This window comes from Ursus maritimus, unplaced genomic scaffold (genome assembly GCF_017311325.1).
Source record: "Ursus maritimus isolate PB19 unplaced genomic scaffold, ASM1731132v1 scaffold_11, whole genome shotgun sequence".
NCBI lineage: Eukaryota > Metazoa > Chordata > Mammalia > Carnivora > Ursidae > Ursus > Ursus maritimus.
In genome coordinates this window covers 65,284,161-65,308,247 of record NW_024423453.1, presented here as the reverse complement: position 1 = coordinate 65,308,247, position 24,087 = coordinate 65,284,161, and the positions used below count along the sequence as shown (strand labels likewise).

The following is a 24,087-nucleotide window of genomic DNA, read 5'->3' as shown; positions in this document are numbered from 1 at the left end:
TAGATGCGATGCGTTTCTCCCAAGCTCCCCACCCACGCCTGTGGGAACCCCACACCACTGTGGCTCAGCCCCCCATACTGTGCCCTCAACCTCGCAGCCCAGTCCCACTGCAGAGCCCAGCCCGCCGGGCCCACAGAAGCAAGGGAAACAGTAATGAAAGTGTCCTTTTTTGGATTAATGGTGACTGGCAACCCCCACCTCTTCCCAGGCTAGCAGAGACCTCCTCTCTCCTCTCAAGTTGGCTGAGCAATAGTTGCCAAAGAGTTCTTGACAAGAACCCCCTGGTATGTGGGCAGCATTTCCAATCTCCCTCTCAAAGGTCATCTTTCCACAGTTCCTCCCTTCCTGCCACCCCGTCAGGAATTTTTTATTTCACAGAGCTAAATGCCACAGTCCTCCTCAGCTACGTTGGCAGCCTTCCATCAGAAAGCAGTCAACACGCAGAGCCGAAGGCAGCACCCCAAAAACAAAGTACAGTGCCCAGTCCATTAGATAAGTGTGACTCAGATCTGTCACAGATGTCCTAGATCATAGCCAGACTCCCTTCTTCGGTCTTCGAAACTCTCCTTTTGGCTCCTAGCAAAGTCCACCAGGTCTCCTCAGCTAGCCAGGACACTCCCGGTTAAACCCTCGGCTGCCCTAGAAAGGGACTAAGGACAATGCTAGAAAGACTGCACCACATACGTTGTTTTGTGGATTCGAGTGTCTAAGGCGAAGTGGACGTAGCGAGTCCAGGGTAAGCACAGGCATATCTCGTCCTCAGGTACGGCCACCACTTTAGAGTGACAAAGTGCCGTCACATACATTTTTCCTGTTTGATCTTTTTTTTTTTTTTGAAGATTTTATTTATTTATTTGGGGGAGAGAGAGCACGAGCAGGGGCGGGGGAGGGGCAGAGGGAGAGGAAGAAGCAGACTCCCTGCTGAGCAGGGAGCATGACCTCAATCTCAGATCAGGACCTGAGCCAAAGGCAGACACTGCATTGACTGAGCCACCCAGGCACCCCTCCTGTTTGATCCTGAATCCTACCCTGGGAAAGAGAAGTCCAGAGGAGGCAGGAGACAAGTTCAAGTTTCAGGAGACCTTGGAAAAGGGTGCTACTTAGGAGAGAGGTCTCCTTCTTGGTCCTGCATGATTGGGATGGAAGTATCATTTTACTACTAGAACCAAAGATCAGCCTTAGGGAAACCCTTGGTCTGGGTCCAATGTGTGAATGTGCAGTGGTGTTGGTCCCTGAATGTCAGCAGCAGAACATGGGTGCAGGTGCTCTTTCCCCAGGCCCAGTCTTCCTCGAGAGCCAGGACTGGAGCAGATGCCCTAGAAGGGGAAAATCTGCTCATGGCTTCACATGGAACGGCAGCAGTTCAGAGCCCAGCAAACACTGTACACTAGTATTTTGTTGAAACTTGGCTAGGAGACTCACTCTTCTCTGACAACGTCTCTAAGCTTCTACATGTAGCCCTTGGGGGATAGGGGGTAGAAACCCTAGAAAAGAGAATCATAACTAGATAGGCTGGCTTCCCTTGTCAACATGTTAGGGAGGACCCTTGTTGGTAAGGCTGCCATTTCTAGACTTGGTGCTCTGCCCAAAAATGAGATCCCCAGCATTACTGCTCAGTTCATGGCAAAGGAGGAAAACAAAACGGATTCTGCTCTGTCTCTGCACCTTTGCACATGTCAGCATATCTGAACTAATGTATCACACAGAATAACAATATTCGACACTTACTGAGTCCTAACCACAGTCCAGGAACTGTGATAAGCACTTTATGTGAATTAACTCATTTAATTCTCACAATGACCCTGTGAGGTAAGGATTCCTCCCATCCCCATTCTACAGATGAGAAAATTGAGGCACAGAGATTATTTAGCTAGCTCGTGAGGCAGCCAGGAGGGAGCACAGGCAGTCTGCCTCCAGATCATTCCATACAACCACTGGGCTTATACCACATCTGGGAGGGCCGATTGTGCCCCTGGAGTCTAGCTCTCTCTTGCTGAGCCAGCAGAGCCTTGGAACAGGAAGGGAGTTCCTCTGACACGGGAAACCTGGCCCATGGCTCCAGACTCTGGCCCCCCAAACATGTGGGGCTGCTCGGATGCCAGCTGCCACAGATTCCAGTGACCCCGGTAGATTGTCCTTACCGGCATCCCCCGCTCTGTCCCCTTTGTCTCCTTTCTCTCCTTTTGGGCCTCGGTCACCTGGCACAGAGAGGAAAACTGGCATTAGAAGCGGAAACAAATCCTGACCATGAATAAAATATTACCTGCAGGAGATGTATCAACCCAACACCCAAGAAACTCTCAGCAGGAGCCCCCAGCACTGGAGGGCCTGGCAGGGCAGGAAAGATAAGAGCTTGAGTCAATTATGCTGCATGTTTTGGTCACCCCAGGAAGGAGGTCAGGAGGTCCAGCTGAGAAGTTTCGTTCCCTCCTAATTAAAGTGTAGAAGAGCAGGGTCTGCCAGCACAGACTAGAGTACGTGGTATTCAACAGGAAGAAGACGGGGCAAAGATATTCCTAGTAAGTAGTCAAGGTTTTAGAAGTGCACGGCCAAGTTTGCTCTAATAAGCACATGAGGAAAAGATGGGGGAGGGGCTTTGGTTACTTAGGGAGGACAAAGGTTATATGTCAGGCAGATTTACTTGCGGGGGTGGGGGGGGGCTTTGAGGGAGACTATGAAACATGAAGGAGAGCTTTCGGGGAAATTGTAGAATTTCCTTCTCAGGATACGGTGGAAAGAACAGAGCTCTTTTTCCAGCCAGCATCTCGCGCTTCAAAGAAGTAGAATGTCCTGACACCACTCAAGGAGGCACTAAAAGGACCAGGGGATTCTATTCCAAGTACTTCCGGAAAGATATCTGCAAGTCAAAGCCTATGGCATTTTCTGATGCAAAGAGCAAGCCAGCAAGTTCCAGGGAAGGATGCTTAATGTGATCCAAGTTTTGAAAAAAAAAAAAAAAAACACAAAAAAAACCCAAGGCAATCATATACGTAAATATGAATATGCTTAGAAAAAGATCTGGCAGGATGTGCCCCAAAGTGTTTACAGTAGTTCCTCTAAAGAGTAATAGCATAAGGGACTAAAGGGGAGGGGAATCTCTTTTTAGTTTATACCTTACGTACTTCTGTATTGTCAAATTTTTTCAACAAGCATGTGCTGCTTTTGTAGTCTGTTTTAAAATCATTTTTAAAAAAATGATAAAAGGGAGGAAAACCTCAGCCTGTTTAATCACTAGAAAGTAGCCTGAAAGTTCCCAGCAACCTAAGACGCAGAGACCATCCTAGACACGGGATGGGAATGATTAATAGTACTTTGTCTTTGTTTTCATTTTCACAAGTGAGGAGGTTAACACTGGGGAACCAGCACCAGATTTCCTCATCTTGCCTGCAGTTATGGTAGAAGTCTGCACGCTCTTGAAGGGAATGCAGAAAGCCAGGGACTGACTAATAACGTGGATGTCCCTAACGATGAACAAGGTGACTGCTAGCAGAAAGAAAACCAATGTAGGAGGAACACTAACGGCAACGTAAATCTGAGAACCGAGTTAAAGTTTCAAATACTGGGGGAGTCAAAAGTATGGGATGGACTGTGGGGAATCTGTGGGTCTAGGAAGGAGGTGGCTGTCCTGGGTCCGCAGCCCCTGTTTCTCCCTGCCAGGCTATTCCACCAGCTTGGCTTCCTCCGGCTACACCACTGAGCCACAACTCCCAGGGACGCTGCCTTGACTTTCTGCAGCCCTGGAGAGTTGACAAAAGGTTTTCACACATCCATGACCCGTGTAATCCTCATGACAGCCCTGCGAAGTGCAGTATCATGTGGATTTCTGGGTTTTGGACAAAGGAACTAAGGTTTAACAAGGCTAAGTGACTTGCCCAAGGTCACTGAGCTAGCTGGTCAGTGGCAGAGCCTAGAGGCAAACCCCGCGCATCGACTCCAGTGCCCGCGCTGGTGCCCAGGGGTGGGCGGCGACCGGCGCTACATGGGTGCTCGGAGATTCATTATTACCTTTGAACCCGCGTATGCCCATGGGTCCTGTGGCTCCCATCTTCCCATCATCGCCCTTGGGGCCTGGCAGTCCTGGGGTGCCTCTCTCCCCCGGCAGACCTGGGAAGACAGAGGACAAGTTGTGGAGCGGCAGACTCCGAACTGGAAGGGCCCCTGCGGGTCATCGTCTGGCCCAGCAGTCCGCCTCAACCAGGCGTCCCCCTGCAGCTTTTCCTTCCCGATTCCTTCCGGTTAACTTAAAGATGCTGCAAAGCTGTGTCCTAAAGGTCAGCACAAGCCTTCCCCACTGGCACCTGTTATCCCATTAGGCTGGACCCCTCCCCGCCCCCTGAAAGGTCCAGTCCTACTGTGAGTGATGGTGGTGCCCTCTCCATTAGGGAGATGTCCCTTTACCTCTAGCTATGCTGGGGATTTAAATTCAGCACTCATTATTTTTTTTAAAGATTTTTTTCACTTATTTGACTTAGAGAATGAGAGCACAGGCAGGGGGAGCAGCAGAGGGAGAAGGAGAAGCAGGCTCTCTGCTGAGCAGGGAGCCTGATGTGGGGCTTGACCTCAGGACCCTGGGATCATGACCCAAGCCAAAGGCAGATGCTTAACCAACTGAGCCACCCAGGTGCCCCCATTTTTTTTTCTTTTGAGTACTTTCTGTGTCAGACACTGTTCTGGAGTCTTCTCATTAAGTATCTCATTTTATCCTCACAATAAACTGAGGTATTATTTCACCTATGTTACAAAGGAAGAATCTGAGGCCCAGAGAGGTTAAGTAACCTGCCCACGGTCACACAACAGAGAGGGTGTTGGGGGCGGGATCTGAGCCCTGGCCTTCCCGGACGGAAAGCCTGTGGTCAGTCAGCTTCATCTCAAGCTGGATGAAAAGAGCTTACTGGTATTTAGGGTAGGAGGAAGATGAGACAGCCCCCCATCCTCTTTAAGAAAAAAGCCACGAAGATGGCTTCCAAGCTGTACGTCCGGGGAGGTATAGCAAAGGGAATGGTGGGCTGAGGAGGCGGGAGAAGGTCAGCAAGGCCAGTAAATGGGATGGATGACTTGCTGGCAGATCAGGCCCCAGGGCTCCTGGCCACAAGGCCCCGTGGCCACGGCCGGCATCTCACCATGGAGAGCCAGAGTCAACAAATGCTTTCACCCAGTGAGAGCCCTGTGCCCCCAGAGGCCTGACCTAAGCCCACAGTTATCTCTGTAAAGCAGAGAACTCTTAATTAACTGATTACTTGTTCTTTCCTGCTTTGAATGTGAGTTTGTGAGTTGGCTTTCTCTGCTCTTTTTCCGTGACTTGGAAAAACCTGTCTTCCAGTAATTATTTCTCCAGAGCTAACGTCAAATGTCTGGAAGAGGCTGCGTGGCCCTAGAGGATGGTGGGACCTCAGATAAGGGCTGATTGGTTTCTTTCTTTCTTTTTTTTTTCTTCCTATTGTAAGGTACCAGTTTGGAGTCCAACAGCCTTGTTGCTGCAGAATTCTAAATCTAGTACGAGCTATGCCCAGAGCACCCCGTCGTATAATCTAATAAGGGAGAAAAAGAGCTTTCACAGCCCTGTGAGTGTCTAGGCATCCTTGGTTCTGAATTTGGGGAGTTCGCCCGGAGGGGAGCCAGGCGTGGAGGCCAGGCCATGGGCTCTCCTTCTACTAGCTTCTGCCCCCTCTCCTGTTCACAACCTCCTCGAGATTTAGGAAGGGGATGGTTTAGAGATATAATTCCTGACATAAACAGACATCTTCCCCAAATAAACTTCCCCTTTTCTTACATCGTTTAGAAGGTTTTGCACTCTTCTAGAAAAATGCTGCTCACAGCAGAGGCTCAGAAGTGAATAGACTGCAATGCCAAGTTTGATAAAGTCACAGAACGGGAACTTCTGAGACAATGAGTCAAAAAAGAACACCCTCTTTCCGGAAGGCCAGAAGTTACCCTCCCCAGCAGCCCCTGGCTCTTCTGAGCTGTCACTAGCGTATTCATTGATCTGGGCAGAATCAGCAAGGAGGACAGAGCATCAGGTGTCTGGTGACCCGGGAAACACTGAAGAGGAAAAACAGACCTGTGGGACACCCTCCATTCCTTCTGAAGGCCTTGTCATGTGAACCCTGACTGCTGGGGTGAGAAGTGGCTTCAGGGAGCTGGGAGCCTCTCACAGACCCTTTTCCTTCAGATCCTGGTACTTTCTGGGAAGAAGTATTTGCTCCATCCTATTGTTATGCCTACAACCTATCAGTCTCTTGACAGAACGGGGCATTTGAAGATAGGCTGACTGGGCACTCTCCCAGGGAGCCCCATCACCAGTATCAATAAGCAAATACAGGGTGAGCGGTGGATTAGGGGCACCCCCCCTTCTTGGTATGCCCAGCTTCCTCCTGGGGCTTCCCAGTTACCTCGAAGTCCAGGTAATCCAGGGATCCCAGGTTCTCCTTCCTTTCCTTCATCTCCCGGATCACCTTTGGGGCCCGGTGGTCCTGAAAGGGTTACAAATGGTACCAAAGTTAGAAGGTAGCTTTCTGGAACATGACACCTGTAGAGAAAAGAAAAACTCCCTCTTAAAGAGAGGAAGGGTCAGCATTATGCTTTGGGAGCACACAGGGCTGCACCTAGCCCAGTCTTGTATGTGTGGAGGGGCAATCAGGGAAAGCTTCCTGGAGGAAGTGATACCTAAAGTGAAATCTTAAGGAGTAACAGAAGGCAGCTAAGCCAAGGGAGGACTGAATATATCTGACCCACCCCCCCACCCCCCCAACAAATGCACATGCCATGGCCCTAATTCTCAATGTGATGGTATTTGGAGGTGGCCTTTGGAAGTGATCAGGTTTAGATGAAGTCATGGGGATAGAGCCCCCAATAAGAGACACCAGACAGTACTCTTGCTCCTTCCTTCCCTCCCTTGTCGTGCTTGGGGTGGTCTTTCTCCGTCACCCTCTCCCTCTCCCTGTGCCATGTGAGGACACAGCAAGGAAGTAGCCACCTCTAAGCCAGGAAGAGGGCTCTCCTCAGAACCCGACCATGCTGGCACCTGATCTCAGACTGCCAGCCTCCAGAAGTGAGGCATAAAGTTCTGCTGTTTAAGCTGCCCCGGGGCCATGGTATTTTGTTACAGCAGCCTGGACTGATTGAGACAGAATGAAAGGGAGAGCGCTGGGCAGAGGGAACAATCCCTGCAAGAACTTAAAGAAAGAGATATGTGAGCCCCAGTGGGATTAGAAGCTGGGGCACATAATAGGACGAGAAGGGGAGCAAGTGGGAGTCTTGGAGGCCTGGCCCAAGTATTGGACTTGACCCTGAGGCACCCGAAGCGGCAGCAGGGCCTGAGGGAAACAAGAGTGTAATTAGATCTGCACACGAGGAAGACGGCTCAGGCTGCCATGTTGGAAAATGGCTCAGGATGGGAGGGAGCGCAGAGGCAGGGAGGCTGTGGGTGGGAGGCGGTGCAATCCTGAATTAGGAAATGGTGGTCGGAGGGACGTTAGTGGCTGTGTGGAGGCAGAACAGACAGACTGGCTAAACGTAGGTGAAGGTGGGGAGAAGACCAGGATCATGTTCAGATTTCTGGCTTGAGCACCTGAGGGAAAGATGGGCTGTCTAACTGCTCCTGAGTGGGGCTTTCTTCCACGGCCAGGCTCCACTGTGGCAGGGATTCCAGTCTCTGTGACTGGATTCAGTCCCACAGCGAGGCTGGGTATCGAAGCCGCTTGTCTGAGGCCATACAACCAGGTAGAGAGAAAAGGAGCGCAGCTTCCAACTCTGGTCTGTCTGGCCCCATCCCTGCTGCCTCACTTGTCACACGAGATGGCTCCCCGTTCCCAAAATGCAGTTAGACCTTTCTGCCCTCCAGCCTGCTGCCCACCGGGTCAATCTCTTATGCTTTCCTGTCCCCACCCCCACCCCAGTTGGCTCATGGCTGCCCTCCTGGCCAGAGCTTCTCTGAGCCAACGCTCCTGCTAAGGATGGGCATGGCCCATCAGAAGGGACATACATGGTGCCATCTGACACTTATCTCGCACTGCCTTGTCCTCGACTCATAGCTGTACGTGTTCTCTCTTTCCTAACAAAATCGCCAGCTCTGTCCTTGACATCCCTGCCCCAGCTGTGAAGATCCAGACTCCAAGCTCCCCACTCCTGCTGCCTTGTGACAGAAAAGGAAGACCAAGGAAAATGCCAAAACCATATTGTAGTGAATTGAAGAGCGTCCCTTCAAAATTCATGACCACTTGATATCTCAGAATGTGACCCTATTTGGAAATAGGGTCATTTGCAGATGTAATTTGTTAAGAGGGGGTGATCCTAGAGTGCGGTGGGTCCTAACCCAATGGTCGGGGTTCTTAGAAGAAGATAAAGCACAGACAGACACACAGGGAGAAGGCTATGCGACAAGGGAGGCTGAGTGTCTACAAGCCAAGGAATGCCAAGGATTGTCAGCAACCATCAGAAGTTAGGAAGAGGCCAAGAAGAACTGTGTCCTAGAGCTTACAGAGGGAACATGACCCGGTGGACACCTCGACTTCAGACTTCCAGCCTCCAGCATGGTGAGAGAATCAGTTTCTGTTGTTCTAAGCCACCCAGTTTGTGGTCCTTTGTTATGGCAGCCCTAGGAAACCAAAACATGTACGCTCACAGCATTGCAGCAATGGATTGCACAATAAATATTTGATGAATGAATGAGATCAGAGGCTGTTAATACATACAAAACAACCAGCCAAGATCGAGATGTACTGATACATTCCAAAAGTTGGCACCGTCCTCAGACCCTAACCCAAGTTGACAGCTGTTTAATGATTCAATGGCACATACACAGGGAGAAGGCAATCAACAACTTAAAAATGCACGCGTGACACACAAATCATTTAAAGGGGACCGGGTTCTGTGGCCATCTTCCTCTCCTCTGTGAAGAAAAGCAAAGTGCGCCTGGCTGTAGTGATCCCAGTTTTCAGACGACAGCATTAAGACACAGAACCAGCTGAGAACACACCTCAGCTTCCACAGCAAAGGAAAGGCGTGGTGCAAGGAGGAGACGAGCTTTCCACCCCCATTCCGGCAATCTGTCTGTCAGGTCGAGGGCTGCCTGGATGTCTGCGCTCCACGAGCTGTTCCTGGGAAGGACCTCCTTCTCCCGGTGCCCTGTCACTCTTCTCTGTCGCTCCGTCCTCCCCACGTGGAACTCAGTGCTTCTAGAACTGGGCAGGGTCGAGGAGGCCATGGACTGAACACTCGAATTTGTTCTATTTGCTCTCGTGTGGGCGTGACTCAACGTATGGATCTTCCCAAGAGTAATTCTCGCAAAGGGAGGATGCTGCGCAGGGAATGGCCCTGGTGGCGGGGCATCAGGGTGGCAGACATCATCTGGAAGGTAGGGGTTGAGTATGGATATGGAGTGTCTTGGGCTCAGATCCTGGTTCTATAAAATCTAAGTTAAAGTTCCTTCCCCAGACATCTGAGGACTAAGTGGATTACATGACACGCTGGATATAAAGGGGCTTGGTAACCTTTGAGTGGCAAGGCCGTCCTGACCATCTGTCCCCCACCCCCCTTCATAATGCTTCATCGGGACTATTCCAAGATCACCATGGATAGTCATTCTGAGCTGCCCCTGAAATTGCCTTGCCAAGCTTAGCTGGCTCATTCAGGGAGACGCAGGTCTGGAAACATCCTACACGTGGGTTCTTAAAAAAGACACAGATAAGTGGGTTATAGAAGGCCTTTACTGGAGATGAACTGGGAGGAAGGTGGCGGGGACAGTAGAGGTGGGCACTGATTTCCAAGCCTTAGTCATACCCTCATCTGGCACTAGCCCCTAAGACTCAGAAGGACCTAAACAGTGGCCAGTGTGAGTCTCATGGGTCCGGGCTGCCGGGGGCTCCGACTACCAAGCGCTTCTTCGAGACCCTGCTGCCTGTGGGTAATGCACACCTGGGGTCTGACTTTTTATCATTTTCCCAGGAATCCAGGCCAGAAATCTTGAGCTTGCTTTGACTCCTCCCTTTTCTCTGTTCCCCACACCCCCTTGCTCACCACGGCTCATAGTCGAGGTGATTCCCATATCACGTCTCCTCTGCTTTCCTCACGACTCCCACGCTCATCCAGGTCTTACTCCCAGCGTTTTTAAAGACCTCCCTGTCTGCAGTCTCTCTGAAACCCATTAATCTCATCAGAGTCTAGTGATCTCACAGTCTCTGAGGGCCCTCATAGCACAAGGGGCCACAGCCCCCCATCAGAGACCCCTGCAGACCATTCCCCACCTGACTCCTTCCGCAAACTCACAGTCTGATGCTTCTGGACACAAGCTCTCTTTCACCTCAGAAAAACATTCTCATGTGTCCCCAAGCATCTGCCAGATCTTTTCCTTTTCAAGAGCCCCGTCCCTCAGGCCTGACCCTCACCTCCATGCATACCATTCTGATCTCTCTGGGCCCCTCGCAGAACCCCCAGATCTGAGAACTGGAAGGTCCTCAGACATGACTGCACAAAGTCCTCATGGGAGCACCCCAGAACCTGGGCAGGCCCCCATCGGCCCACTCACTGGGCCCTGTCACTCATCCTGCACCGTGGTCCCCAAGGAGGACAGGCCCTGTCTCTGCCACCCTGTGCCTCACACACCGTAGACATTCTACGAATGACTTCTGGGCAGTCATAGAAGCTGTTACAGTATCAGTGGTCCTAATGGTACCCAGTTGAGCTTTTTAAGTTCGACTCTCTACATTTTGACTTGCTCATCTTTTCTGTCCCTTGAGCAGGCCAGAGCGTGGAGGTGGTCTGGGACAGGGAGGAGCGGGGCCTACTTCTCCTCCGCTGGGAAAGCGTGTCCAGAACCCCCTCTACTCTACTTCCAGTCTGTGGTGCCAGCTTCTCCGTCAGCCCACCTCCTACATGGGGTATGGGGAGGAGAAGGAGGGAGAGAACCCTCCGGCCCTGTGCCCTGTGCCCGGGGTCCCCTCTCAGAGCCTGCCCACCAGTCCAGTCCTGTCCTCCCACACTGCCCCCAGTACAGCTCTGCCCCCGAGGGGGCTGCCCCGGAGCTGCACCAGCTGCAAACATCTCCAGAACAGAGATGCACTGGGTTCTCCTGGGACCCAGCCAACAGGGAGGGAGAAGCAATCCCTTCTCCCTTCCAGGATCCTGGCAGGAGCGATGGGGTGGGGGACCCGCCTGTGCTGGAAACAGGACAGGGACAGCCAATGAAGTGGGCCTGAAGCCAGCAGAATAGCGACCCAAATCGTAATATAGACACCACCCCCTGCACCACACTCATCCCAGCGAGGCTGACCAAGGTGGAGTCCCTCAGTTAATTGCCCTCCTTCCCCGCTTGACGTCACTGGGGCCCTGGGCTGTCAGCTTCCCCTCTATAGTTTTGCACACTCTCCCACTTCCTTCACTGTGTGTGTGGGGCAGGGACTGCCAGCTGCGTTGCCCAGCCTGGGGGACACTCAGCCCAGAGCTGTAGGGGCTCCGCCCGGCTCTGGCCCAACCTGCCAGGCCAGCTTTCCTGGGAGCCTCCTGGGCTGAAGGGCAGTGGGCCAGGCTTGTGCCACTGCTCTTTTTCAGGGCATGCTCTCCACTCCCTTCCCAGCAGAGAGGCTGATGTGGAAGGTGACAGGACAGAGTGCCCTCTGGCCCAGGGAGCCGCCCGCCCAATCTCGGCTTCCCATGCCTCGGTGGGGCAGAAACACTATTTACATATGGCCCCGTTCACAGACATGCTTGACCCCTCCCACGCGTCCCTATGCACTAGAGGCCAGAGTTGGACCGAGCCTCCCTCCGTCAAATCAGCCCATCATAAACACTGCTGGGCTCTCCACTGCGCGGTGTGCTCGCTTGAAAAGCAGCTCACAGATAGATCTGCCCTGCCAACTTGTTTTCGTGAACTGAGAGCTGGATTTCAGAGTCCCAGATCGGCCAACAGCTTGGGATTTGACTGGGCAAGTCATAGCCCCTCTCTGGGCCTTGAGTCCTCAACTGTAAAACAAGAGGAGGGGACTAGCTGATTGCAGAGCCTGTTATTACCAAAACGTTGCGTGATTCTGTAACCGTCCATCTAGCAAATAGGCCATCCGAATATGGCAGAAAGTCCTGTTCCTGCCTGGCTCACACATTCCCCCTCCTGTATGCCTTCCCTCTCGGGTTATCTCCCCACTCCTGGTATGCTTCCCCTTTGGTTATCTCCCCCCTCCTGGATGCCTTCTCTCTGGTGATGTCCCCTCTCCTGGTATGCCCCCTCCCTGGTTATCTTCCCCCTCCTGGTATGCTCCCCCTTTGGTTATCTCCCCCCTCCTGGATGCCTTCTCTCTGGTTATCTCCCCTCTCCTGGTATGCCCCCTCCCTGGTTATCTCCCCCCTCCTGGTATGCCCCCCCTTTGGTTATCTCCCCCCTCCTGGATGCCTTCTCTCTGGTTATCTCCCCCCTCCTGGTATGCCCCCCCTCTGGTTATCTCCCCCCTCCTGGTATGCCCCTCCTCTCTGGTTATCTCCTCCCTCCTGGATGCCTTCTCTCTCTGATCATCTAAGTTCTCTGCTTCTTTCAAACCACAGACAGATTTCAACAGACATGATTAATACTGAAAATCCAAAGCAGAAAACAGAAAGCACTGCTGTGAGTGTACACAAAAGACAAGCTGGAGACAAAATTCATAGAAAACTGTATAACGAAGTGAGAGAATGAAAACCATTCGGGGTCAAGCCCCAGCATAACATAAATAAGGCCATGTTTGACAAATACTCATAGTTGAGTATTTGTGGATCTGCACCAGCCAAGGGCAAAGAGTGGAAGAGTGTGAGTGTGAGTGTGTGTGAGTGTGAATGTGAGTGTGCGTGTGTTTAAACACTAAGACAGGAACTGGACAAAGTTAGGGCAGAAAGGCCATTCCAGAGAGCAGAATGGAAATGCACAGAAACTCCCTTATCCAAAAGCCAGCGTAGAGTTTCGTCTCATTAAAGTTGAACGGCAGTTACATCAGATATGCCAAACAGAATCCTCAGGAATCATACCATTTGGGTCCCTGGAAACGAGAGAGGGAGGTGGGAAAGGGAACCCCCAGGCAGCCAAAGGGACTGGGGAACGTTCATCCCCAAATCCCACAGCCCATCGAGAACAAAAAACTCTGGGACTGGAAGGCAGTCCTGGGCAGGACTGAGGTGAAACTTCCAACTCCAGGGAACACAGTGTGAATCTTAGTTTAAGAACCAAAGAAACACTACTTGGAGGATCCCACTGGAAGAACTTTCACGAATGGATGCCCCAAGCAGCTTCAGTCCAAGCCAAGGAGAGGGCACTTGCAAACTATGGAAGCAGGCAGGCTGTGAGCCGCACTGAGAGGCCCAGGAGGAGGCACCAGCAGGAGGCATGGTGATGTCTGCTGACTTACAGAGGAAGGAAGTGGGGAGGGTCTACCCCCAAGGACCCCCCCAGATGGAGTCCAAATTTTTCCCTTCATTGCTCAGAGCTGGCGACTTTCCACGCTAGGAGGCAGGATGGTCAGAACATGGGTTCTGAACCAGAAAGACCCACATTCAGACCTTGACTTTGCCACCTGCAACTGGGTAAGAAACAGTGGGAAAGTTATCCAAGTTTCTCATCTATAAAATGGGGACAATAATACCATTTTGTAGGATGTGAGGATTAGTAGTCTTTAATGGCTATTTAGAGAATTAATGTCAACACAATGTCTGGCCCAGAGTGGGTCATAATTCAGTACTGTTGCTATTATTTGTAATTACCTGATACACTGCTGTGGGCAGGGGATGCCAAGGAAGAAAGGAGATGGGAAAAACTAAAATCCCAGGGGTGTGGATCTGGAAGAATACATTCTACCTCTTGTCCTCGTTGATTTCTGGGGAGTGAGAGCCCGAGGGACCCAGGACAAGAACACCAATGCTCTGACTGTCCAGGTTCAAGATCTAACAGTCGCTTCACCAACATTTACGGGGTCTCCGTTCTGTGCACCGCACTGTCAGGCGCTGGGGGGAGCAGGGGGGAGCAGGGAGGACACAGGGGAGTGGGGCGGGGTGGACTGCTGTGTGGTGAGCACTGGGCACTGGGCTCAACATCCTGGCCTGATCATTGAATTATACACTTCAATGGGTGAACGCCACAGCATATAAATTATACCTTATTAAAACTGTTTGAAAACAAAAAGTCCTAGGTCAGATCATTACCAGCTGTGTGGCCTTGTGTAAGTCAGGCATTTCCTCCGGGAGTCTCCGTTGTTTTTTGGCAGGAATCCTACCCTGCCCTCAATAACAAAGCCTGCCTTCAACCAACCTCACAGCCGGTTGTAGGGACTCACTTTAAACCAAAATAATGCACCCAAAGCACTCTGTGGACTGGAAAGGACGATGCAAATGGAAGGTTCCATCATTCCTACTTTCTGTTCTGATAATGGAGAGGCTCAGAGGAGGGAGGCTGCAGTGAGCTAGAGGGGCTGGCGGGGTTCTTGCAGGAGGCGGGTTTGAGGGAGATCTGAACGATCAGTGAGATCTGGATGATGAGAAGGAAGAGGAAGGAGGCACTGCAGTAGGAGGAATAGCTTGAGTAAAGCTAGGGTGGTGGGAAGAGCAGGCTGTGTCTCCAGGGCAGTGATAAGATGTGTCCCCCTGGACCAGATGCTTCCCACACGGGGCAGGGGGGTGAAAACTGGCTGTTTATGGACCACATACAACCCACAGAATTAGACAAATAAAAATTTCTAGAACGTTCCATGTTTCTGGTTCCTTGTGAAAAATGGGAAGACTTTGTCAATGCCAGGCCCATATTCCAGCCTGGCCAAAGTGGGGTGGACCTGCCATAGCCCCTACTATGCCCCTGACACCAAGGTCACTTTATGCATGGACATTGCTTGACTTGCCCTTACAGACTGTTCCGTTTGTAACCTCTGGTGGGGGAAACAGAGGAGAAGGTGGGGAAGACAGGCTGGGATCAGGTGTGTGATAGAGAGCACACCAGCTCTGGGATCAGAAAAGCTTTGGTCCAGGGGCGCCTGGGTAGCGCAGTCATTAAGCGTCTGCCTTCGGCTCAGGGCGTGATCCTGGCGTTCCTGGATCGAGTCCCACATCGGGCTCCTCGGCTGGGAGCCTGCTTCTTCCTCTCCCTCTCCCCTGCTGTGTTCCCTCTCTCGCTGGCTGTCTCTCTGTCACATAAATAAATAAAATCTTTAAAAAAAAAAAAAAGGAAGAAAAGCTTGGGTCCAAATCCTGGCTCGGTCACCTCCTGGCTTGAGGCTGTGAGCAGCCTCCTGAATTAGTACACTCACTGTTGTTTTTAGAAGACATTATATGGCAGTAGATACACTCGTAGAGAACAGAGCATAAGGTATCGAAGTATCTAATCGCTATGTTGTACACCTGAAACTAATGTAACATTGCGTGTCAACTATACTTCAGTAAAAATGTACAAATAAAAGGCATCATACAAGGCATGCTTCCTATAAGGCACGGTACCTGACATGGTTGGTGTTCACCGTGGTATTATTATTGCCTACTGTCAGGCTAAGGAGTGTGTATTGAATCTGGCAGAAGTTGGGGAGCCATGGTGGAGTTCTGAGCGGCGGGGCGGGGGGTGCTGACGTGGGAGAAGTGCGTTTTACGAAAGGTGCCTTTCACGGTGATGCGCAGTGCAGGCAGTAGCGGGAGGGCATGGGGGGGGTGGGGGGGGCAGTTAGGTGTGGAAAAGAGGGCAGCTGGCTCTAAAGGCTCCAGGGCCTCTAGGCCTGGGGCAAGAACACCAGTGGAGGCCTACACATTTTTGCCCTTATATTGAAGAGTTATAAAGAAGCTAACAAATCGTTAAATAAAATGTGTTCTTCTGCCTGAATGAATATACGTCATAACAGCCTAGAAGGTCACGTTCAGATTTGGGGTTCTCCAGTTCCTTGTAGCTCTAGGCATTGAAACACCATGACCCTGGAGGAGCGCCTCCGGGTTCCCGGCCTGAGCCTGCAGACTGACCCCCTGCTTTTCTGCAGCCAGAAACACCTGGAGGCCCCTGTGGGCACATCCAAGCTCTGACTACCCAGTTCCCCATTAGCCACCCTTGGCCATTCTCATGCGGGGAAGGGGGTGGCGGGGATGTGGATGCTGAGTGTACTCTCTGGGAGGTAGAAGGGAGGTCAGGGTTATCCAGGGGAGAGACCTACACAGGCTGGGAAATGGGCACAGGCCATTTGGGCGGAAAATTTCGGGGTCCTGTAGGGCAAGATTTAATAGAGGGACATCGACTCCTGATGGCAAGTGGATTGGGGAAGTGGGGCGACTCCCGGGCCCTTGGGGAGGGGCGCGCAGGAAGAAGGCCCAGATGGGCAGGGCCCAGGCAGGCACTGTGGGCTTGGGTGGGCCAGGCGGCTACCTTTGGCGAGGGAGATGTTCCTCAGCGCGATGGAATGCTCCCAGTCCTTGAGGCGCAGGTCCTCGGTGACCGCGTTGAGCATGGCCAGCTCCTGCTTGAGCTGCAGCTCCATGCCCCTGTGCACCAGCCGCAGGCGGCGGGTGTCCTCGCTGGCGTTGCTCACCAGCACCTGCAGGTCCTGCAGCCGCGTGGTGTGCAGCGCCACGTCGTAGGACAGGCTGTGGTTGAGGCCGCGCAGCGCGCCGCCCACGTCGGCCAGCTCCTCGCCCAGGACGCCCACCCTGCGCGCCAGCCCGTCGAGCAGGCCCGCGTGGCGCCGCAGGAGCAGCTGGCTGCGGTTGCTCTCCACCTGCAGCTGGTACAGCTCCAGCTGCGCCGCGTCGCTCTGCTGGCCCGTGCGGTCCCGCAGCAGGGCCACCGCCTGCTCGGTCTGCGCGGCCTGCGCCTGCAGCCCCCACAGCGCGCCCTCCAGCCGCTGCACGGCGCCCGCCAGCGCCAGCAGCGAGTCCGACTGGTTCTGCAACGCGTCCTGCGCCTTCCACACCTGCTCCGTCAGGTCCGCCTGCAGCGGAGCCTGTGGCAGTCGCAGCTGCAAATCCCGGAAGCTCTCGTTCAGCCGGTTCACGTTGCGAGTCAGCGCCTTCAGGTCGTCCGGGGAGCTCCGGGGCCTGGACACTGCAGAGGAGGGAGGGGAGAGGTCAGCGTTCCGGGTCCCAAGAGGCAGGCCTGGCCAGAGCCTGGCATGCAGTAGGCGCTCAATAAAGAACAGATGAAGGGAAAGCAGAGGGTGACTCTGAGCGCCTTAATAGATCCCCGGCACTGTGCTAAGCCGGTGGTTCCCAAACTTGTCTGCCCAGTAGACTCACCTGGTGAGGTGTCCTGCCCACAGAAATTGTGACTGAATTGGTCTGGGTGTGACCTGGGCTTTGGCTTTTTGAAAAGAGCCCAAGACAATTCTAAGGGGCGGACTAGTTGTACTCATCTCCCCGTTAGGTCTGAGGTCGATCCCTATGCTATTGTCATTTCTGTATGTTGAACATGACTGGAAATCAGCAGTTTCACGTGGCTAGCCCTAAGATATTGAGTGCTAGCCTCTCAACGTTAGGAGGCAGGTACCATTTTTTTTTTTTTTAAGATTTTATTTATTTATTTGACAGGGAGAGAGACAGCCAGCGAGAGAGGGAACACAAGCAGGGGGAGTGGGAGAGGAAGAAGCAGGCTCCCAGTGGAGAGCAGGGAGCCTAATGCGGGGCTCGTTCCCAGGACCCTAGGATCACGCCCTGAGAAGAAGGCAGACCCAGGCGCGCCGGCAGGTACCATTCTTATCCCCCTTTAGGGAGCGAGCTGTTAAAGTGGCCCAAGGTAGCACAGCAAGTAAGTCAGGGAGCCAGGATTCCACCCCCACGGGGCTTGCTTGCTCCAGAACCGGGGTGCTCCCCTACGAGTCGGCTCCAGAATTGTTTGAAGGAGCCACTCCAGCAGCGGACTCAGCCTGCTCTGGGCAACTTGCACTTCCCAGCCTCCTGAGCTCAGGGTCCCACCCCCATCCCCTCCCTTGCTGGGGTGAGGGCCCCTCTGTGCAGGTATAGTTGTTTTTATATTCATCACCTCCCTTCTCTGCCCCCTCCAACCCTTTTTCTAAATCATCTATCTCCCCTCTTAAGCAAAGAACCCATCTCAGTGACTTTTCGCCCTTTCCTCTTGGAGACGTTGCCTTTTCTTGGTGAGAAGCAGCTATATTGCAATACTAAGGGGGAGGGATGTGCATCTTAATAATTGCAATCTGGTGTCTCCTCCTGGAAGCTTGTGGACTGCGCTGACTCAGGTATACCAGAAACCCTCATGCTAGGAGTCGAGAGATGCTTGTGGTCTGTTTGCTGCGCACTGGCCAGGGCTGTACCCACGTCTGCTCTGCACACTAGAGAAATGGAAACTACTATAGAGGTGGGACAGAGTAGGAGTTGGGGGGCAGATGAGGCCCAGAGGGAATTCTGACTTGGAAATCTTGGAATGGGGAAAGCAGAAAACTTTGTCCACAGCCTGATGGAACAATGAAAAATTGGGATAGGATAGCTCTCTCCCAGAACCTCAGGTTGGGAAGGGGGCAGGTAGTCGTGTGGGTGCTTAAGCCCCATGAAGACCAGCTGCCACCATGCTTCTGGGGGAAGTTAAGTCATTTCAGATTAGATTCAGAGGCCCATAGCGCTTGGTGGAGCCTCGAAGTCCCCATCTCAGCTTCTCCCTCACCCGGAACTTTAATCTCCAAGAAAACCACATGCCAAGTGGTCACCCAGCCTCTGCTTATACCTGCTTCTCTGCCTTCAATTACTTCTAACTGTTGGAATGTTCTGCATTCTTTCAGACTGGAAATTTGCCTTCCTGTAGTTTCTATCCACCGACATTTGGGGGGTCATACAGAGATAGTGAAATATTTTTTCCACAAGATAGCTCTTCAGAATTTCAAAACTTCTGTTGAAAATCTGCATTTCCTTCATCTGTTCTCTCCCGACTAGGTTCTAAACCTCCATACATCCCGGCCGCCCTCCTCTGCACATACTTCAGTGTGTCCACATCCCCTTAGAGGTGGTGCTTGAACTAACTGTGGTTTTCCAAGATGTGGACAGACTGGACAGAGTATGGTAGAAGGATCATCTCCTTCATTCTGGGCATGAGACTTCTCATGTGGCCAAAACTGGGCGCTGTTCAGCTTCATCTGTCTGGCTTTTCAGACTTTGGCCATTGGATTTGGGTCTATGCAGTCTGCTGAAAATTTTCCCCAATTTCCGGTGAAAACACTGAGGCCAAGAGAGGATAAGTGAACTGCCTAATGGCATGCTTTCTGCCTCCTGGTCCAATGGTTCCCGCCACTGTTCCATACTCTGAAAGCTTAGCTGAAGAGTTGTCAATAAAAGTAGAGGTTCTGGGGAAATGAATCCATGACCCAATCACAACCTAAGTAACCACAGGAATTGTCCGCTGAAGAAATCATCATAGGCCAGGATTTGATTTTAAAACCAGTGTGTTTGTCCAATATTTAACCCAGATTGGTTGGCAAGTATTAGAGACAGGGCAGTTGGAAAACAGAAAGCCCGATAATTAAGTTCTAATCTCTGCCCATGATGCCCTGGAGTTCAAAGAGACACTGCAGCTTATCGGACACAGTAAATGGGCTTTGCAAGTTCTGGTTTGAAACCTGGGATTTGTGAGTGACTAAGGGGAACAGGGCAACCCTATTTGCTTTAAGTTCCAGGCCTGCCAGAGGCAACACCACGAAGCAGGCAATCTCCCTTACCCACCCCCCGCTGGCTCCCCGCTCCCTCCTTCCCTCTGCAGGGGGTGCCCACGCCTGACTGGTGCTCTGTGCCCTCAGAAGGCCCTGGCCTTGCCCCCCTCTCAGAACCTGCCAGTTCTGGGGCCCCCTCTCTCTGTGCAGGAAACTGGGCTGACACTTGCCCATGTGGTAATGATTGACAGTCGGCTACCCCTTCCCTGAGAGTTCATTTGGGTCTTTTATTATTGTTCATTGCGTAACCAGTATTAACATACACCCAAATAAAATAAAGAAAAAATTCTTCCACAATCCCACAACCTCCAACAAAGCACACTGGTTTTCTTTTTCTTGCTCTATCTACATGCATCCCCAATCTTTACAAGTTGATTTTGGAGGGTTTTTTCCCCTAATATGATTATTTCATAAACATGTTCCCGTCCTTCTCTCTGTCTTTATAATTATAATTTTGGTGGCCCCATAGAGTCCATCAAGGGGATGTGTTGTAATTTACCCATTCTCTTACCACTGAATTTTTTTTCAATCATAGACAATAAATGCAGAAAGATCTCTCCTTGTTTTGAAAATGTTCCTAACGATAAATTCCCAGAAGTTAAATTAGTAGATCAAAGGGTATAAACGTTTTTGTGATTCTAAAAAACTCCAGCCAAACCACTTCCCCAAAGTAACAGCTATTTATGTGCCCATCCTAGATGTTCTGGGGTGCCAGCTGAAACAGGCTGATACTCAGCAAAGCTGAGTGCCCCAACCCTCGTATTGTTAATTTCACAGATATAAAACGGTACCTTGTTATTTTTTATGTTAGTGTATTTGCATTTGAGAAGTGGCCTTTTGAAGGTAATGCATTAGCTCAAAGGAATGGTTTCGACATTTTAGGTACCCCGGCTAATCAGAACAGAAATTGCTTGGAGGGGTAAATAGTCTCTGGGCATCAAATTATGCTGTATAAACCCAGAGCAGCCTCCCTTTTTTTTGGGATCACTTACCCACCCCCAAAATGAATTATCTCTTTCCAACAGTCACAGTATGTTCTCAGCCCACACCACCACCACCACCCACCCTCTTCCCCCATTTAATTCCTTCCAGATGTTTGCTGTCCTCAACAGGGAACAATTCTTCCTTGAGTGTGACTCTCCTAATTCATGTTTATGTAAACAGTTCATTTATCTCTCCGCCTGGCATAATTTCTTTTAATGTGCTTTCGTTATTCTTCAACTTTTATACTTTCACAAAGGGGACAAGAAATCATAGAGTAACAATCATAACGCATTTCCCGAGCACTTGCTATGTGCTTTTCACATGAATACACTTGATCACCTAACAATGCTATGAGATAAGTATTACTAGAAGCCTCATATTGCGAACGAGGAACCTGAGGCACACAGAGGTTAAGTGACTCACGAGGTCACACAGCCGGGACAGGGAGGAGACTGACTTTGGGTCCCGGGCCGTGTGGTTCCAGAGCTCCTGGCTCTCAAACCCTCTGAGGTACCCCTAAAGGATGGAAGGCACAGAACCATTTTTTTAACAGAGACATGCAAATATGGAATAAGCTTTGAAGGTAGTGAGTTCCCATCGTAAACCCAGGCTGGGGTCAGGCCGCTCGGCTGGAATGATGTAGACATTCAAATTGGGATTCTGATTCGGTATTGAGTGCTGAATCCTAACTCATGTGTTCCTGCATGTAATACTGTACTAATATATGATGAAAGCACCGGGGGCTGCCTCAGGCCGTGCCCGGGGCTAGGAGGCTTGCTCACACACATCTCTTGCAGCCCTCCTACCTGCGCAGCGGTTCAGCCTTGCCTTCCCACCCATGCCCCAGGCCCGAGTCAGCCCCCTGTCCCATAGCTGTCCTTTATATTGATGAAAACAAAAAATCACTTGCTGGTTAAGTGAAGGTGCTCCAGATGTGACTAACCACAGGGGTTGTCTTCCCCAAATGCCTCTGGGACACCTGTAATGCCAGCAAGGCAGAGGATCCGGGTGTGGGCGGGCAAGAAGAAGGCCAGGCATTCTGTTTGATGCTTAGCGGCCCAAACCTTGGGCAGTGGTGTTAATAACCCTTTCTCTTGGTCTGAAAGCTCACATCCATCACCTCACTTAATTCTCAACATAACTCACCTTGGGAGGTAGGCAGGGCAAGTATTCATAATTTCATGTAAGGATGAAAACAAAGGGGCTCAGAGAAGCCAAGAGATTGTGGGGAGTATAAAATACAGAAGAATCGGGGTCCCTTAATCCAGCACGCTGTCCTCTACACCTGCTGCTGGGATAGTCAATCACATGCTGAACCCCCAAATCTATATGGGAAAGCAGGGCAGTAGATGACATTTATTAAGCACCTGCTGCATGCCAAACTCAGCTCTTATCTCTTAGAGGAGATTCTCTCTTCGAGACAACCTTACGAAGTTGGAATTACTATGCCCATTTCCAGATGAAGAAGCTCTGGAAGGTGGCAGAACTCGAAAGCAGGCTCAGGCTGCTCAGTCTCTGAAGGCCCTGCGGGCTTTCCCACTTTTCCTTCTTTGCACAAAACGGCACAGGGCATCTGTCCCCTGTCTTTCCAGGGAGCGCTGTTGGAGGGCTCTGGAGGCCACCTGAGCAGAGGCCCTACTCCAGCCCACGAGGCAGGAGGACTAGATAGAGGCTCGGGAGGGCACCAAGTGAAGTGGCAACTGAGCAGGCTGAGGGAGGGTGGCCCGTGTTGGGGGGTGGGGGTGGGGGGGCAGGTGCTAGAACACTGCTGAACGCCATGCAGTTCTCCTGTCATCCTCCCAAGCCTGAGGAAGATAATATCACCGTTTTGTAGAAGAAAACACCGACACTAGAGATATGAAGTCACGAGCACAAGGCCACCCACTCCCGCCCCAGGGGCCCCGGCCACCCTCTCTTCTGCCCCCATGGGGATGTCAGTGTCCAGTCAGTTCCCATGAGGATCTGTAATATGCCTGAGAGTCTTCGTGCCTATTATTGTCATTGTAAACAGCAAATAAAAACCAATGTGACAGGTGGTGAGACAACAGAAGAAAAGAAACAGTTTTTTTCCCAAGAACAGGGAACCCTGTGTTTTCATTGTGCACTGGGCCCCGTGAATTTTGTAGCTGGTCCTGGAGAAAACTAACAACCGTTCATCCTCTGGGGCCCGTATAGCAACCCTGAATAGGCAGATCCCAGGCAGGTCTGTCTCAGCTGGCTCGGGCTACCGTAACAGAATACCGGAGCCTGGGTGGCTTAAACCACAGACATTTATTTCTCACAGTTCTGGAGGCTGGAAGTCTAAGATCAAGGTGCCAGAAGGGTTGGGTTCTCCTGAGACCTCTCTCCTTGGCTGGCAGACGTCTGTCTTCTGCTTATTTCCTCATGCGGTTTTTTCTCTGTGTGTGCGTCCCTGCGGTCTCTTCCTTCTTGTCAGGACACTGGTCCTATTGGATTAGGGCCCCACCCTTATGACCTCATTTAACCTTAATGACCTCCTTAAAGGTCCTATCTCCAAATGCAGTCACACTGGGGGTTAAGGCTTTGATATATGAATCGGGCAGGGGGTAATTCAGGCCATAATGGTGTCCTTCCACACCCAGTTACCAGGAGCTGCGCAGGCATAGAGAATGGGTTTCTGCTGCCCTCTTGGGGGTACAGAGAATAATATTTAGGACTAGCATATGTAATCTACTCTTCCAAGCAGTTGTGCAGTGAGAAGCGACCAGAACAGGGAGGATTTGTAAGGTGACTTTTGAGGGGAGCAGGTTTGGTTCATACTGTTTGAAGTTCCTAAGGTCCCTCCAGGCAGAGATGTCCACAAAGCTGTTGGAAATGGGCCCCAACCAGGAGAGAGTTTGAGGCTGCACGTGCAGATTTTGGAATCACCAGCCGTACATAATTGCTGATGTCGTGGAAATCAATGAGGGCAACCATGATGAGACCACAGGTCTTGGGGTGGGGTTGGTGCCCTGAGGGGAGAGGAGAAGGCCTGGCCCTACTGATGAGCATAAACAGATATTCGGGAATGTCACCTCAGACAATGAGCTCCCTCTGTGCGAGGGAGGCACGTGGTCTCTCAGTCTTCTCCATGTCTGAGCCCTGAGTTTAAAGCACTCTATGAAGGTTTGTGCGCCAACGCTGGAGACAGCCACGTAGGTTGGTCAAATAATTGTCCTCACATTTGTGGTTGGCAAAGAGAGAGCTGGGCCAGGAAACAATGCTCGGCCTTCCTAGGGGCTCTGCATGGCTCTCCTTCAGTGGGCCATCTGCCGGGGGTCAACCACTTACAGATAGATGGGGGAACTTCCTGGCAGCCCCAACCCAGACACCAGGTGAGCTGTTTACTTTTGTGGGAAAACTGCAAGGTCCTGTAAGAGATCCTGAAAGGATCGCCTCAAGAATTATGATCAAATTGGCCCCTCTTCTTAGAATGCCTTGTCTTTCCATAACTACTTGTCTTAATCATCATTCAGTTCACACT

The 24,087-nt window shown here is 51.5% G+C and overlaps 1 protein-coding gene across 2 annotated transcripts in view; it reads right to left on the bottom strand.

Moving 5' to 3' along the window:
- Positions 1 to 24,087, bottom strand: part of SCARA5 (scavenger receptor class A member 5) — a 117,018-nt gene that overhangs the window by 31,366 nt on the left and 61,565 nt on the right. For both annotated transcript variants that reach the window (XM_040626472.1, XM_008705104.2), the window contains exons 4-7: positions 16,337 to 17,011; positions 6,390 to 6,470; positions 4,006 to 4,104; positions 2,142 to 2,198 (exon numbers count right to left, since the gene is read on the bottom strand). In XM_040626472.1, the coding sequence (XP_040482406.1) occupies positions 2,142 to 2,198; positions 4,006 to 4,104; positions 6,390 to 6,470; positions 16,337 to 17,011 (912 nt within the window). The remainder of the gene's footprint in view (positions 1 to 2,141; positions 2,199 to 4,005; positions 4,105 to 6,389; positions 6,471 to 16,336; positions 17,012 to 24,087) is intronic.